Source organism: Numida meleagris, chromosome 1 (genome assembly GCF_002078875.1).
Source record: "Numida meleagris isolate 19003 breed g44 Domestic line chromosome 1, NumMel1.0, whole genome shotgun sequence".
Classification (NCBI taxonomy): Eukaryota; Metazoa; Chordata; class Aves; order Galliformes; family Numididae; genus Numida; species Numida meleagris.
In genome coordinates, this window is record NC_034409.1 from 81,483,518 (window position 1) to 81,499,517 (window position 16,000).

General features: G+C 40.5%; 1 protein-coding gene across 5 annotated transcripts; it reads right to left on the reverse strand.

The window, feature by feature from the left end:
- SLC35A5 (solute carrier family 35 member A5) lies at positions 268-15,971 on the reverse strand. 5 transcript variants are annotated; one of them, XR_002439451.1, is made up of 9 exons: positions 15,816-15,971; positions 14,606-14,758; positions 13,811-13,909; positions 12,577-12,710; positions 8,254-8,321; positions 6,255-7,050; positions 5,028-5,131; positions 2,351-2,462; positions 268-1,737 (listed from the first exon to the last, which is right to left on the reverse strand). XR_002439451.1 is itself a non-coding variant. In XM_021399326.1 (8 exons), exons 2-7 carry the CDS (start codon positions 14,733-14,735, stop codon positions 5,063-5,065), a joined length of 1,296 nt encoding a protein of 431 aa, XP_021255001.1. In that variant the 5' UTR covers positions 14,736-14,758; positions 15,816-15,971; the 3' UTR covers positions 268-2,462; positions 5,028-5,062. The 5 variants fall into 5 exon arrangements, 4 of the variants coding, with proteins under 4 accessions (XP_021255001.1, XP_021254981.1, XP_021255012.1 ...); XM_021399326.1 differs by having other exon boundaries at positions 268-2,462; XM_021399306.1 differs by lacking the exons at positions 268-1,737; positions 2,351-2,462 and having other exon boundaries at positions 3,067-5,131.

Genomic DNA, 16,000 nt, shown 5'->3' on the forward strand with positions numbered 1-16,000 from the left:
ACTAAAGACTCAGCAGCAAGATTCAGGAATATCTTGAAGTGAAGGCAATCATGCAAATCTTCATAGTGGCACAGCAGTCTCTTCTACTGTTTCAGGAACTTGTCTTTTTTATAATCTGTGACGTGGAAGCATACGCCAGGTATGAATGCATACCTTTCATGCATACATGCAACAGGGCACTCATTACGTTTTGCTATCACAGCAGTAGCATGGAGTAGGTAGAAACTACAACTCAAAACTGGACAGAGCTTGCTCTACCATGTGAGATTTAGTATTTCCCTTTTTTCTACTTTTTTTTTTCTCTCCAGTTGTGGATTTTTTTGTTTTTTTCTGGAGGGAAGGGAGGGGGAAGGGAATAAACAATACAAAACTGGGTAGAGCAATGAGTTCACCTCAAACCAGATACTTTCCTTAGAAACCTAGTCATAAAAGGTCATATCTTGCTTGCCCTTCTGAAAGGCAGACGGATGTCAAGAGGTCACAGGGCCTGGCCAGTTGTTCCTTTGCATTAAACAGCTAGTCACCCTCCAGGGCTGTCTGCTCTCTGCCACAAGGTCTAGCCAACACAGGATACTGCTTCTATCTTAAACCTCTCAGCTTTATATCTGGAGCTAAGTGGGCTAAGGTTGATTTCTGACAGACCCTTTCTGAGAGCACTGCCGCCTGCAGAGAACTTCCAAGCCTTCTCTTTATCTACAGAACTTTTGCAGCTGAAAGCAGTGGATAGAGAAAATAAACAAACAAAGAGGACAGATTTTTTTTTTTTTAAGAGAAGTCATAGACCTGAAAGCATTCTAGAAAAAAAGACCAAGTCCCATAGCTCAGTTTTAGGGAACAAGTACTTACTGAACCAATGCATTAAGGTCAGTTACCTAACCATCTTTGCCTAAAGCAAAAGCAGAGGAAAGTGTACCTAACAGCCACCGCCTGTTGACAAAAGGAGAAACATCTCCGGAGTGTTTTCTTTCAGGTGTTCATTTCAACTTTCCTGTAATCTTATTTTTCATGCAAATGAAAAATGAAAGCCCTTTTAATTGACAGTACAAAACATGGAACCTGAACATCCCGTGCTGAGCAGGAGGAAGAGACAGTAAACTTACAAAAGAGAGGGAAATGCCTAATCCAAGTTGTGCAAGTATCAAACCCAGCATTAGCTGTGGGAGCTGCATTACAAAAAAGCAACTCTAAACAAGCTGTCCACTGATAAGGGAGGTTGGGGATGTGCTCTTAACGAAAACTGTACATTTCAATATTCATAAAATTTGAGACACTCAGTATGATTCTACATTCTTGTGCCTTCATTACAAACTGGCTCAAAATTACTAAGAACTTTTAGCAATGGTTTAAAATCCTGATTTTGCAACTTACCTCTCCCTGTGGAAAACTAAAAGCAAAGTCTAGAGGAACACTAATCCTTTTAACAGCAATATATAGTTACCACAAAGATGCCAAGTGTCAGAGAGAGACACTACTCCAAACCAACATTTCATTTTGCCAAACGCAGATCAGATAAAAAAATATCGCTTCTGTCCCTGCAGCATCACTCTGAAGACAGGTTTATTGAGACTCAGGTCCTATTTTTACAGTTCTGAGTGTGAAGTTTCCACGCGATGAAGGAAAATTTCTAAACTTTTTTCTCATACATATTTCTGGGATTTGATTCAGCTCAAAACAGCTGTTTTAATCCACAGGCTGTCCTTCAAGCACAATGGCTTGGTTTCTACATTCGCAAAGTAGCTGAAATTAACCAAAACAAAAATTACTTTAACAAACTTGTTATAAACAAGAGAAACATGAAGAGATCTCTCTTCCTCAGAGGTTTTATGAACAAATTTCTCCCACTCAAGGGAGGAACGTAACATTCTAACAGTGATAAAGTTCAAACGTTTGTGAATCTGGGCTCTGAATCACAACTTCAAAAGAGCTTTCTGTCCAACACCCTCATTAAAGACTATGTGTCAAAGTAATACTGATCTCCAAAAAGCTCCTAATAAAATTCCTTATTGCCATTTGAGAAGAAAAATAGTAAGTTGGAGAAGCAAAAAAAAAAAAAAAAAAAAACTTTGTGACACAGAGTAGGTGAAGGACCACACAGTGGAAATACTTAACCACTGTTATTGCAGTAGGGGTCACATGATCTATTTGCTAGGTATTGCTCTACAAAACAGCCTCACTTGCTAACCAGAGTTGTTTTTCAGCTGACAGTGGTTATAGTCACTTTCTCTAACAAATGTCATACACACATTACATTTGACTATTGCCATGGGCAGTATGACTGCACAGAATTGCATGGTCATATTTCTGAATTGATTATGCACTTTTTATTGCTAAGTTTATATTAAGTCCTTACCCATTTTTAGACAGTTAATGTTCCTGTTACTGCTGAGAGAATACACAGTTCTCTTCCATTATTAAAAGAAACCTGCCTGGCCAATCCAACAGAATCACTCCAACTTGTTCACCTGAAGACAACAGAAAGATTTCTACATGTTAGACAGCACCAGACTCTCCATGGAAAGTAAATCAGATAGATCAGTAAATCAGTATATTAGCATACGTTCACACTTATATACCTGATATCTTTGAGCAATCTGAGAGCTCAGCAAAACAAGTGTGACAACATCAGGGAAACTTTTAGAGGGAAGAAATGACTAAAAATGACAAGAGCTGAATGCAAGCCTAAATACACTTTATAAAGTTTGCACATCATTCATTTCCAACTCTTATCTCTCTTAAGGCAGATATTTTATGCAGGAAGGTCAAATAATGTTTTTAAGACACATCTTCGGTTTGATACTCTGTCATTAGAGGCATGAAGCTGAATTCTATGCTCTGACTTAACGTAAGGCAAAACTGTCTGCAAAAGTCAATGTAAAAAGCTACCACTCCTAATACAAAGCAATCTAAAGACAACGGTACTTTCATTTTTCATGAAAATATCTGCTAAAAGTTGGTAGCTGTGACTGAAAAAAAACCCAATGAACTCAGGCAAGTATATACTGCAAACCTGTATGCAATGGAAAAAAAAAGTGAAGCCATCTCATTGCAACTAAGTCTTGAACAGTCTGAGTTTTTTGTTTTTTTTGTTTTTTTTGTTTTTTTGTTTTTTAAACATTGAACTTTCATTTCCCAATACATGACACCATACACCAACGAAACTCTGTGGAATTTACATTCTAATACACTTTCTTATTCATTTTGTACAGATCCAAACAACAAGGGTTTTTTTTGCTACTATACAAGCACAACAAGATGAGCTGTAAAATGTTTTTCAGCTCAGCACTACTTACAAGGTTAGCTCATATAAACAAACCACAACAGTAATTTCTCTTTGTATAATTAGTCTTAATACATGCTAGAAAAAACTTACACTTCTGGGGAAAAAAAAAAAAAGGAAAATGATAGATTTCACATTCATCATCCAAAAAAAAAGAAATCAGAATAAGAATTTCACATTCATAGTTTATGACAGCCGTTGGCCTCAACTGGAAACAGGCTGCCCTTCTGGACGGATCAGTGACAGGAGGTATGCTAATTAATATAGCAATGAGCCATCAATACAGTAAGTAAGTGCATAAGTAAGCTGTTAGCACACAGAGCCTGGAAACTGGGTAGCAGAAGGGAACAAAGACAGAACTGTCCTCAGTTCACAGAGAAATGCATTACTATATTCTGTGGTATGAGAGTTTGATGCTGAACTTATTGCATACCTTCTTAAGAATTCCTTTGACAGTACCTTTCCAAGAACACATCAATAATGCTTATCTGCATTCCTGTTCACATCATCCTTCAATTTTTAAGATTCACTGAATTACTTGGAACCTATTTTTCATCTCACTCAAAATACAAGCCAACAGTTATTCTGAGATCACCATGCCTGGCATTCTGCAGAATAACTTCTCTCTCTACAAAATGAATGCAAACCTTTATCAGCTTGGGTTGGTGGAGCAACACCAAATGATACTAACACCTGTACCCTCCTGCTCAGTGCTCCATATGTTGTAGTGCCTCACTGTAGCTATGTAACATTTCCTTTCAGATGGTGGCCCCAGTGTAAAGTAAGTCTCTAAATACATGCTTTCCACATGCAGAAAAGATCCTATGATACATTCAAACTGAATAACACACTTTTGTTTTATTCAGGCTCTTTCAATGTTAGGCCATTTGAGTTGCATGTAAAACACGCTATTTTCTACAAAGGCATTCCAAATTTCATTTTCCCCAGACATGGGGAGACAGGCACAAAACAGTCTCATACTGGAAAAGTGAGAGAGCTAGTGGCTGGAGTCGGTGAAATCCATTCTGCTTCAGTCACATCAAGGAATCAAAAAGGACTCCACAGGAGCCAGTACATTGTTACACCGGTGTAACACAGGAATGAAAACGAAATTAAAACCATTCATACCGAAATCACACTCTAGAGATTCCTCTGAAGGATCCTTAACCCAAATTATCTGATTTGTTATACATTCACAAGTCAAGGTTTGATGAGATTGGTTCAGGGGGACTCTTTCATTCAGCTAGGGATATTTCAATCTGATTTGCCAAAATACAGTAAAACAGTCAATATTCCTCATTATTTATAAGGTTATTAGTACCAGCTTAATTAGAAGATACTAATCAATCCTCCTATCACTTCTGCAAGATGGACAACAGTTTTACCACCTCTGTTTTGCTGACCAAGGAATTCATACAGGAACTTGCACCAATTCACAACAGTCAACCAAAGTGATGAAAGACACGGTGGCATACTTGCAGCAAGGGCTGCCCTCCAATGCAGCACATGTAACCCACACAACTGAGTCCAGTGTCCAAGTCTCTTCTTGTTCACATCAATTATAAACTTTGTTTCTTTCAGCAGATTTTAAACTCCTAATTTGCAGAGATCGTAAGAGGGAAAAGTTTTGAAAAAAGTACGGCTCAAATTAAGAGTTTGAATGTTTCGCTCATCTTTCTCCGACATTTGGACCCAAAGCCTCAATCACTCTGCAAAAAGGGAAAAAAAGCAAACATGAACATTCTCTCACTATGAGTAATAGCATTCTTCTCAGCCTGCTCCATGCTAGAGCGAATCTTCATCTGTATCGATGTCACTGCTTGGTTTGTTCAGCCTCTCAAATTCTTCTCCATCCTGCAAGAACCAGAAGCAGAAGAGAACAACGTGAACAAAAGTTAACTTGCTATCAACACATAAAGAGAGAAAGAAAGAGAAGAAGAAAGTTTATTTTTAAGCAATCTCTATGATATCAACACCCAGTAATTTATCTTATACCAGCGTGTTGAAATCTTACTCTTGTACATGTATGCTTAAAGGGACAATCCCTTCATCTTTAAAGCTTTTTTCTGTGGCTTGATCCCTGAAAAAGCTTGTAGCCCACCATCAGGAAGCTTCCTCACATAGTATTCTTTGTTTTTACCACAGATGCTCACTTGTAAATGCTAAACTAGATAGCTTCAGGTATTAAAAAAACCCACATACTATTTGTTAAACAAGCACCTAAAAGGGCACCATTTCTATGGTTCAGAAAACATCTGTTAGAAGCTTAACGTTTCCTAGAATTAAATGGAGACAGCACTCTCTGCTGGTTGCAACATATATTACAGACATACATCAGTCCACGCAGAATGCACGGATAGGAACTCATTTTCCCTTAGACTGTCTTCTCAGCTTAGGTGAATGAGCTGAGACTCAGCTGATCTAAGGGCAAGCTCTCTGGGCCATATTCTAGTTGTCTAGATTACAGTTCAATTTAGGGAGGAAAAAAAAAACACACACAGAAGGCCCTGGAGAAAATGTTGCGTATGAAAAACTATTAAGATGCCTACTTAAACGTTACCTTTGCGTCTGCAGGTATCTTTGACTGTTATGGCAGAAATAATCTTAATAACTAGTATTAATTTCTTCATGATGTGGGCTCAGCTACACAGAAATTTCAGTTCTACTTAAGTATTGTTAGTTTCCAGGCATCAATTCCAATTTCTGTATTCCCAGGGCGGGAAAATCCTCAACAGAGGATTTGTACAAGGCTGAAGTTGCTCACAGCACTGTTACTGCAGAAAAGCACTGTTTATCTAGGATTCATGAATTGAAAAAGTGTAATACACAAAGCAATACTCAATCACTTTTGAAGATTTTTAACAAATACAGAGGAGTTTTGGTGTTCCAGTTGAGGGATGAGTTCAGTCAATATCCCATAGCATCAATAGAGAGGAAATAAGAAAAATCAGAGAAGACAAGTATAGAAAAGCCTTACCCCACTTGACCTCTCCCATGCGTCTCCTTTGAAGAGCTTGCCCCTTTCCCTCATAGCAGCATATTCCAGGCCTCTTGGTTTACTGGCATTATAGATGAATATGGAAAGAAGCACTACAGGAGCTTCCAAAAAGAACTCTAAGGAAGGCCTGAAGTCAAAGATGACAAAAGACACAGTGGTGATGATGACAGTGGTGATCTGAGCTGTCATAACATGGAACATATTGTCTCGGAACTTCAAGATGAAGGCTACAGACAGCCCCAGGAAAGCAGTGACAAATATGAGAGCCACTGAGAAGACGTTGTGCCCATAAAAGAAACCACAATTCCCTATCTGCCTCCGGTCCTTAGCCTGTAGGCCTAGCATCAGTCCATTGAACAACACCCCAAAGGCATACAGTTTGCTGTTCTGTGTGAAGATGCTTTCAGCAAGCTGATCCCCATCTTTCAATATCTTTTCATTGTAGATGTTAGCCAGGGCAGAAATGAAACACTGCACTAGAATAAGCAGATGTCCCAGACTGAGTCGTAGAGGTTTCAATGCTCCTGCCATGGTACTTGTGACATTCCACTGGAAGACGGGAAGGAATCTTGGTGCTCCACAGCTACCATTTTCCATGCACATTTCCTCCAGTCCATCAGAAAGAAGGCAGTGGTTAGATGGACTGAAAAACATACTGTGATGGAACCCGTGTACAGCCAAGCTCTGCTGATGGCCTCCAGTTCCTAGTGTCAGGGCGACGATGGATAGGAATAAGATGACCAGAGATGCCCACTGTACCCAAGAGAGTTTTCGCCTAGGAGTAGACAAAAAAGCCATGGACTTTAGAAACATGGTTGTACAAATTAAATGACAGGAGAACAAACCCTATAAAGCACACACAATACATTGTGCTTGATTACATTTCCTTATCTGTGGCACAAAGAAAAATCTTGATTTTTCAGAATTGACAGGAAAATGCTGAAACATAACATACTTTTTTATGGCAAGGGGATCCCAACCTGGTGATTACAGGAACACAGAATGGAGAATAAACCAGTGTAGAGATAATGAAAGGAAAATCTTTATCTGAAAGTTAGTTCTAGATGCTGGCTGCTGGGCAACTAAAATCAGCTGTTATCGACATTATCACAGGTTTGAAGGATTAAAAGGAAGTCAGACATTCAAATAATGCTCTTTCTGGTAAACCTTTACAACATTTCATTTTTTTTCCCATCATTTTGTACACTTGTTAAATATTTTTATGGTGGTAGAAATGTAATGTAGAAGACCTAACGGTCTTATTTATTGTAACCACTCTCTCACTCAAGTAAAGCTAGTTTATTGTGGAAAAAAAAAAACCCAGAAATTTAGAAGATTAAGCAAACTGTGACATCGCAAGAGATATAAAACTAAAGAACTGAGAAAAATCACTTTGGCCAGACTATCAGATGTTCCTTGGAACATTAACACCAGTGGAAAATGCATCTTTGTTTAAAGTTCACCACAAATAAGTTTTCAGGTAGTGTATGAAAGCTAATATCCTTTTCCCTGTCACATGACTAACAAAGAGAAGACTTACCCTATGCAGTTAACCAGAAAAACATTAGGGCAGGAACAATATTACTGAAAACGCCTATTTCACTCTCATGTATCTCATCCTTTCTTGTTAGATTACATTTACATTCCATTAAGAGTTACAACAGGAAAGAAGTACTGCTCATCATTAAGTATGAGATTTAACGCACAAACGAAGGTACACAAACCCAAACCTTAATTCTGACCATTCAACATCTATCACTTGCAGTCTGTCACAGGTGACCACATGTAGAGATACGAAGGTGTTGGAAATAATAGCTTTTTAGGGTCTCCTACGTATGTAGAACACAAAGCCATTTCTGTTGGTGTAGTCACAAGAAAACAGTATTACTGTTGCTGTCAAAGACCGTAGTGTAAACACTGTATCTAGGCTAGAAAGACAAAGTTTAAAGCTTTGTTTACCTTATTAAGTACTACTTACTTTAGCACTATCCTGAAGAGAAGAGCTGTTGTTATAATGACAAAATTTGAGAAGAGGACAGCCATTGCCTAGAAAAAGGAACAAAGTTATAATCCAGACAGGTTGATATCAAAAGCCCACCAACTTTCAGTGACACCTTAGAGAAGGGAGATCAGAGTGGAAAGCATCACTCTAGTACTGAACCTTCTTTCCTTAACAAAGTGGTAGGATAGCATACCCCTAAAATAACATTAAAGTGCCATCTCAAAGTATCAAGCAAAGCACAGACTCTCAGTCCCACTGCAGAGGGGAAAACTGTACTGAAACAAAGACATCAGGAAACGAATCCATCTGAAAACATATTTGTCAAAAATTATAATAGTTCAGACCTCTCTCAGATCAGTTCCCCAGCCAGGCTGACAAGTCAGGAGGAAGTTGCTCCAAAATGAAAATAAGAATAGGAGAAAAAAAGGCTGCTTTTGATGGCAGCTTGCAGCATCCAAGAAATCCCAGCCTTGGACAAAGCACTTGCAGAAAATAAACTTAATAGATGTACAGTGCATTTGCTGTATCAATTATAAAATATGAGGAGAGGTTCAGCTTAAATTATCAAGACTGCAACTGTCCTAAAAATGTACTATTTCAATGTGCAAGTGAAGACAACTCTGTGTAGCCAGTATACATACTGAGATGTGGGAATCTGAACTCTTTCCTCCAATTCAAACTTAGATTGAGATGGCTTTTTAAAGACAATTTTACACAAAAACACATAGATTCAGAAATGCAAGGTACTGGCTTGAACTTTCTTAATTCCATTTCCACAATTCCATTTCTGCCATAGTCTTTCATTTATTAGAGGAAAAGCATATACCCTTTTCCCATTATCTTAGTGCCACTCTATTAAAAACAAAACAAAACAAAACAAACAAACAAAAAAAAACCCCAACCCTATCTGCTGAATACTAAATATCGTGGAACATGGAATGACTTATGTTGGAAATGACTTTTATGATCATCTTGTTGCAAACCACTTGCTGTGGGCAGGGTTGCCACACACTAGACCAGGCTGCCCAGAGTCTGATCCAAGCTGGCCTTGATATGTCTCCAGGGATGGAGAATTCACAACTTCTCTGGGCAACTTGTTCCAGCGCTTCACCACCCTCTGAGTAAAAAATTTATTCCTAACATCTAACCTAAATCTCTCTTCTTTTAGTTTAAAGCCATTCCACTTTGTCCTATTAAAATCTGCCTGTGTAAGAAGTCAGTCTCTGACAATAACCTTTCCTCAGCTACTGGAAAACCACAACGAGGTCTCCCTGGAGCTTTTTTTTTTTATTATTATTTTTTAATTTTTTATCTCCAGGCAGAACAAGCCCAGTTCCCGCAACCTTTCCTCTTAAGAGAAGTGCTCCAGCCCACTACCACCTTTGTGACACATCCCTCTGGACTTGCTCTAAAACCTCCACATCTTTCTTGCACCAGCAGCCCCGGGACTGAATGCAGTACTCCAGATTGGGCCTCACAAGGACACAGCAGAGGGGTACAATCACCTCCATCATCCTGCTGGCCACCTCTCTTTTGATACAGCCCAGAATACTGCTGGCCCTCTGGTAAGCAAGAGCCCACTGCTGGCTCATGTCAAGCTTTTCATCCACCAGGACCACAAAGTCCTTTTTCCACAGAGCTGCGCTCAATGAGTTCTCCTCCCATCCTGTATGCGTATCCGGGATTGCCCTAACACAAGTGCAACACCATGCAGTTGGCTTTGCTGAACCTCATTAGGCTCTCATGGGCCCACTTCTCAAGCCTGTACAGGTCCCTCTGGATGGCATCCCTTCCTTTGGTCATACTGACTGCACCACCAAGCTTGGTGTCATCGGCAAATTTGCAGAGGGTACACCCAATCTCACTGTCCATGTCACTGATAAAACTGTTGAAACCAGTGGTAAAAACTAGTAAAAAAAAACAAACTGGTAAAACAACTGGTAAAACCACTGTTCAAGAACACTGGTCACAGAACTGACTCCCTGGGGGACACCACTCATGACAGGTCTCCATTTGGACATAGATCCATTGACCACAATGCTCTGACTGCAATGATCCAACCAATTCTTCACCCACTAAATAGTCCACCGTTCAAATCCATCTCTCTCCAATTTAGAGATAAGGATGTAGTGGAGAACCATATCAAAGGCCTTGCACAAGTCAAAGCAGACAACGTCAGTTGTCCTTCCTTTGTTCACTGTTGCTGTCACTCCATTGTAGAAGTCCATCAGATTGGTCAAGAATGATCTGCCGTCAGTGAAGCCGTGCTGGCTCTCTCAGATCACTTCCTCATGAAACAGCATGACGTAGGGGCTCAAGTAAGCTGACACATGAAACGTCTTGCCTAAGAAATCACAGCTTCATTTTATGCTTTGTGATATTACAACTCAGTTAAAAACTCATGTTAGGTGAACATTATGGAAGAAGAAAACATTGAATGAACAGATGAATCTGGAGCTGGTAGGAACTACTCTGGAAGAAAGAGGCTTGACTTAAAATTGATGTACAAATGATGTGCAAAACAATGGTTGAGTTTTTGACGGAGACAAAAACAGAGTATACATGGAACATATATTCTGGTATTATCTGGTAATATAACACAATATAACACAACCCAAATCTACAGAAGAATAGTTAAAATGAATTAATTTTGAGTTGCTTTATTCTGAGGCCACATAATGTATGCTTTATTCTGAGGCACATAAGTATGAATTAGAAAAAAATTTATGAAAGACCACCATGCTAGTGGCTTACATGCTACTACCATTACAAGAAAAGCCTCTAAAAATAAGTCTTACCAGTAACATGCATTAAACATTGAAAAATAATGGCAGTTACTGCTGAACCTTCAAGAGAAAAGGTCTCACCAAAGCAACTCTATGCTCCAGATGCCTGCTCACCTAAGTGTGACATAGTCCAAAACCTATTTAGTTTTAAAATCCACATGAAACAAAGTTTAGCCAGGCATGGCTGCCTTCTTTAGGGCATACTGCATCTCCCTTTTCACTTTGAGGGTTTTGTAACTCCATCAAAGTATTCTACCTTACAGGTATTTAGTTATCTCATTTACTTTTTATGTCTGGCTAGCCATGATGGTGTTACAGTTTTAACTACTCATCAGGTAAAAGGTAAAAGACACTAAGAATTCCAAAGAGTAACTTCAGTGCACATGAAAAGTCCTACACGTGAGCACATGTGGGTGTGGGTGCGCGTAACACAGAATCTGTAATGTACATTAAGCAGAAGACTGCTCTAACTCAGCCAAATCAAACTGCTTAAGAAAGCAATAGTATTGTGTAACCTTTTAAACATCTGGCTTTGCTATTGTAAATGTTATAGCTGAATTTCCTTCTGCCCCCCTTCAAAAAAAATGAAGAAAAAAATACAAATAAAACAACATCTACTTATTTTAAGATACCAGATTATTCATTTTAATCATCTTTTTTTTTTTTTTCAGCCAGGTCCTATTCTAGACTCTGCTCTGTCCCTATCCAAAATGTACATCTAAAAGAACATTATTTTAGAGAGCAAATCCTGAAAGAGAACGAACAGAAACAGTTATACAATTTTTTAATGGTAAAAAAGAATAGCCACAGTATTTTATAGCAAGCAGTAACCATTTGTTTCCATGAAATTTCAAACAGATTCTCAACCAAAAGGTACTCTAGCATAAAGAGAGAGAACACAATAAAACCATATTTTCCGAGTATATGTAGATTCATTCAGAAGGCTGAATGTAGCTAGAAAAAAGTATAAATGAAACGTGTTTAAATAATTAAGTTTAATATATTGTTACATAAAATAAAAAAATTGAGAGCCTAACAGTTTTATTCCTTCCCTACTCACTTCCTATTACACTTTTTTCACTTTGGAGGATTACATTTATTTGATTTTCTTTGGAATTGTTGAGGAAAGAAAACAAGTCAACATGTGGAGTCATGTAAATAAAGTGGCAGAAGTCATACAGAAAAGGGCAACTCAAATACTAGCAACGTGTACAAATGCATTGAGACAGAACTGAAGAAACCAAAGGATGGAAAGCACAAAAAACCTGCCCCACGCTTAAGAAACTCAGCCTATTCCTAAGTCACTTAGGATGGAGAAAATGCACAGAAACATTCCTCTACTGAGAGCTGTAGAACTGGACTGTTGGCAGGAGACACAATGGTCTAGTTGCTTGGATCATCCATTTACCTGCCAATCTTGTATTGGCAATGTAGCAACTGTAGACAGTCTACGGTAAGTCTTGTCTATAATTAACACGTTGAGAGATACTTCACTCAGCACATGTGTACTTACCGGCTGGAGGTAGGACAGCACGTAGAAGACAATCAAGTTATCCAAAAAGTAAAGAAAGGCAGGAATCGACCATTTCATGGAATTACAAAAATTCTTCCAGGAAAGACATCCAAATGGATGATCCAAGCAGCCCTCTGCAAGGAAAACAAATCAATAGGAAAAACAACTTTCTTATTATCAAAAGTCCATTTTAAACCTCTTTGAATGGGTACCACTGTTCTCTGGCAACAGAGGACAGCCCCAAGGCAGAACACACAGCTAAAGCAGCAATCTAGGGTCTACGAGCATTCACATCCTTGCTTCGCTAGGGAATCTATCAAGGAATCACAGAATCACAGTACTATATGGGTTGGAAGGGATTTCTGGAGATCGAGTCCAACCCTCCTGCTAAAGTAGGTTACCTACAGCAAGTCACAAAGACAGGCACCCAGATGGGTTTTGAATATCACCAAAGGAGGAGACTCCACAACTTCTCTGAGCTGATTTTGCTAATCTGTCCACAAGACAGAAACCTGCATTAGGGTTTCTCAAGTGGTTTCTCACATGAGAATCAGAGCCAGGTGACAAAATTTGCCATCTCTAGCTTTGCTCTCCTCTTTTTTTTTTTTTTTTCCTTTTGCCATTTTGTCTTGTTCTGTTCCAGGGCTGAACAGGAACAGCAAAAAAATGCTTAGAGAATCCTTTAACCCTATCAGAGTATTTCACTGGTGTAAAAATGCATTATCAATCATTTTTTGAGGGCCAAAAAGCACTCCAGGAAGTCCCCACACAATAGTCACATCAGTATCAGGTGATTATCAAGCTCATCTAGATTTGAAATAATGACACAGAGGATCTGTTCATTTAGCACCCAGAGGGTAGCCAGTAACAAGCCTCTTTTCAGTCGTGTCTTCACAGTGAGGTGACTCCTATTACCCTAGCCCAATGCTGCGCTAAAATTCTAAAAATAATACATTGTGTCTTCATTACACTTTCTAATTCAACTCACCATCCTCATTTCAGCTATCATACAAACAACTTGAGAACACCTGAATTTAATGTACAAATAAGAGTTATGATAAGGATAGTTATAATTGTGTATTGAAGACACAATCCCAGAGAACGTTACTGTCAGGACTTACTCCATACCATTAAATGTGAATCTATTAGTGGGAAGAGAAAAAAAAAAAGATATGAAGTACAGTAAATCTTACAAAATCAACACATCTCAGTTACTTTAAACATACGTACTCACCTTTTTTCTTAACCCATAGTGCCAATACCACGCACAGGAACAGTTTTACTACTTCAGAACATATGTTCACTGTCGTAGGAAGATAATCATATTTGTTATCTGTGGGGTTCAGCAAATTTTAAAGAGTACACCATCAGATTCTGTCTCTTGCATTCACAACTGAACAAAGAAACTATTTTAACCCCTTCAGTTAGAATTATAGCCCCTGCTCATAAACACAAAGTGTCAGCACTTCTATTACAAGTGCTCAGTCTTGATCGGTCGGTTGCCCTTCTGGGCTGAAATCTTTCCTCACTTGGTCTCAGTTTACAGTAAATTTTTTTGGAAGAACTAAACATCAACCAAACAGTGATATAGTATGTTTTCCTACTAGGAGAAAGCTTCCAGGATGACACAACCTACTTTGGGGATTTTAACTTTTCTTTGATAGCATATTTTGCTAACGCTTGCTGAAAGGGGAAGCAGTAAGACAGCAATAGCTTGCACACTATTACACCATCTTCTCCTAAAGATGTTGTGAAACAAATAAATGGGTTACGCACTACCAACAGCGCTTGCAAAACTTAATCTTAGAAAATTAGCTATACAGTAATTTATTGTCTCATCTTTTGAGGCTAATCTTCAACTGGATCAGATATCTTGCAATCTCAAATTGTTTTTCTATGTTAGACCCAATTAAATTTATGTCTTGATTTATATAATGGAAAACTAGGTGGAAAACTAGGTTTTGGAGTATCTGTTTTACCTGAAATTACAGTTTAAAAAAGGATCATTATGTTTGCTGTCCAGCAATACCTTCATTGGCAGAATATTTCATCAGGAGGATTCGACTCGAGCCCAGAGCAATGAAGACTCCTCCAAGTAGAAAGGTGTAGATGGTTGTCTTGGAGCAAACCGCAGAGTGACGACAGCACTTGCTCTCCATTCCGCTGCCTTGCTGTCAGTGTCCTTTGGACGACACAATATGCACATACTATAAACAGTACTTCCAGAAACTGATAAGGCTAGATGAAACACATGCCTTTTATTGCTTTGTGTTATCTTAAACAAAATGGTTTGTGTTGAGAGCCATGACTGCATGCTACAGTTATAATTTTATTTCAAAAAAGGAAAAAGATGTGCTATGAGGACCAGCAAGGGGGGAATAAACACCACACGTACAGAGTGACACCTATGGAATACTGACTAGCTGAACAAGGTAAATAAATTACAGTGTTATTTCTCTACAGGATGTTTAGGTGTGAATGTATACGTATATATATCACAGAATGGTTGGGTTGGAAGGGACATTAAAGCCCATCCAGTTCCAACTCCCTGTCATGGGCAGGGTTGCCACCCACCGGACCAGGCTGCCCAGGGGCCCCATCCAACCTGGCCTCGAATGCCGTCAGGATGTCAGAAACCGCTCCTGTTCCTAATCCCAGCAGACAGCTGCACAGCCGTGCAGGGCTGCACAGGGCCGCCCGCGGCTCATCCGGCACCAGACACGCTCGAGGCGCTGTTTCCGCCGCCCGCTAACGAAGGACGGAAGAGCGACGGCCCCGCCGCTGCCAGGCACCAGCCGCACGCGGGGCGGAACGGGAACGGCGATCAACGGTTGCGCGCCTCGCGCCGTTCCCCCTCAGCGGGTGCACCTCAGCCCCGCGGCACCGCTCGCCGCGCCCTGCCACGTCTCCGCTTCGCGGCGCGGGGCGAGCCGGGCCTGCAGCGGGCAGCAGCCACCAAGACGGGGGACCGGCAAGGCGCATCCGACGCCCGGCTCTCTCGGGTCGGTTCCCGGCGCCCTCAGCCGTAGCTCGGCTCCCCACCCCACCGCACGCAGCTGTCCCCCCCCACCGGGCATAGTGACACCACCGTCAAACCCATCCACCACTGGGGGTAGCGGACGACGGACCACAACCCGCCATTCCCGCTAGCTCTTCCTTCACCCGACGCTCATCCCCAGCACCTTCTCCCCTCCCCTCCCCTCCCGCTCCCCCGGCGGGGGGGTCCCCAACAGTCTCACCTGCCGGGGCGGAGCCGGGCGGGGCGGTGCCCTCCCCCAGGGCGGGCGGCAGCGCGCGCCCCCTGGCTGCCCCTCCTCCGCTACCTCATTCTCCATGACAACTGCCACGTGACCCAGGCTTAGTTCCGGGTCTCGCCCCCCCCACCACGTGATCGTGACGTCTATTCCGGGGAGCGTGTGCAAGA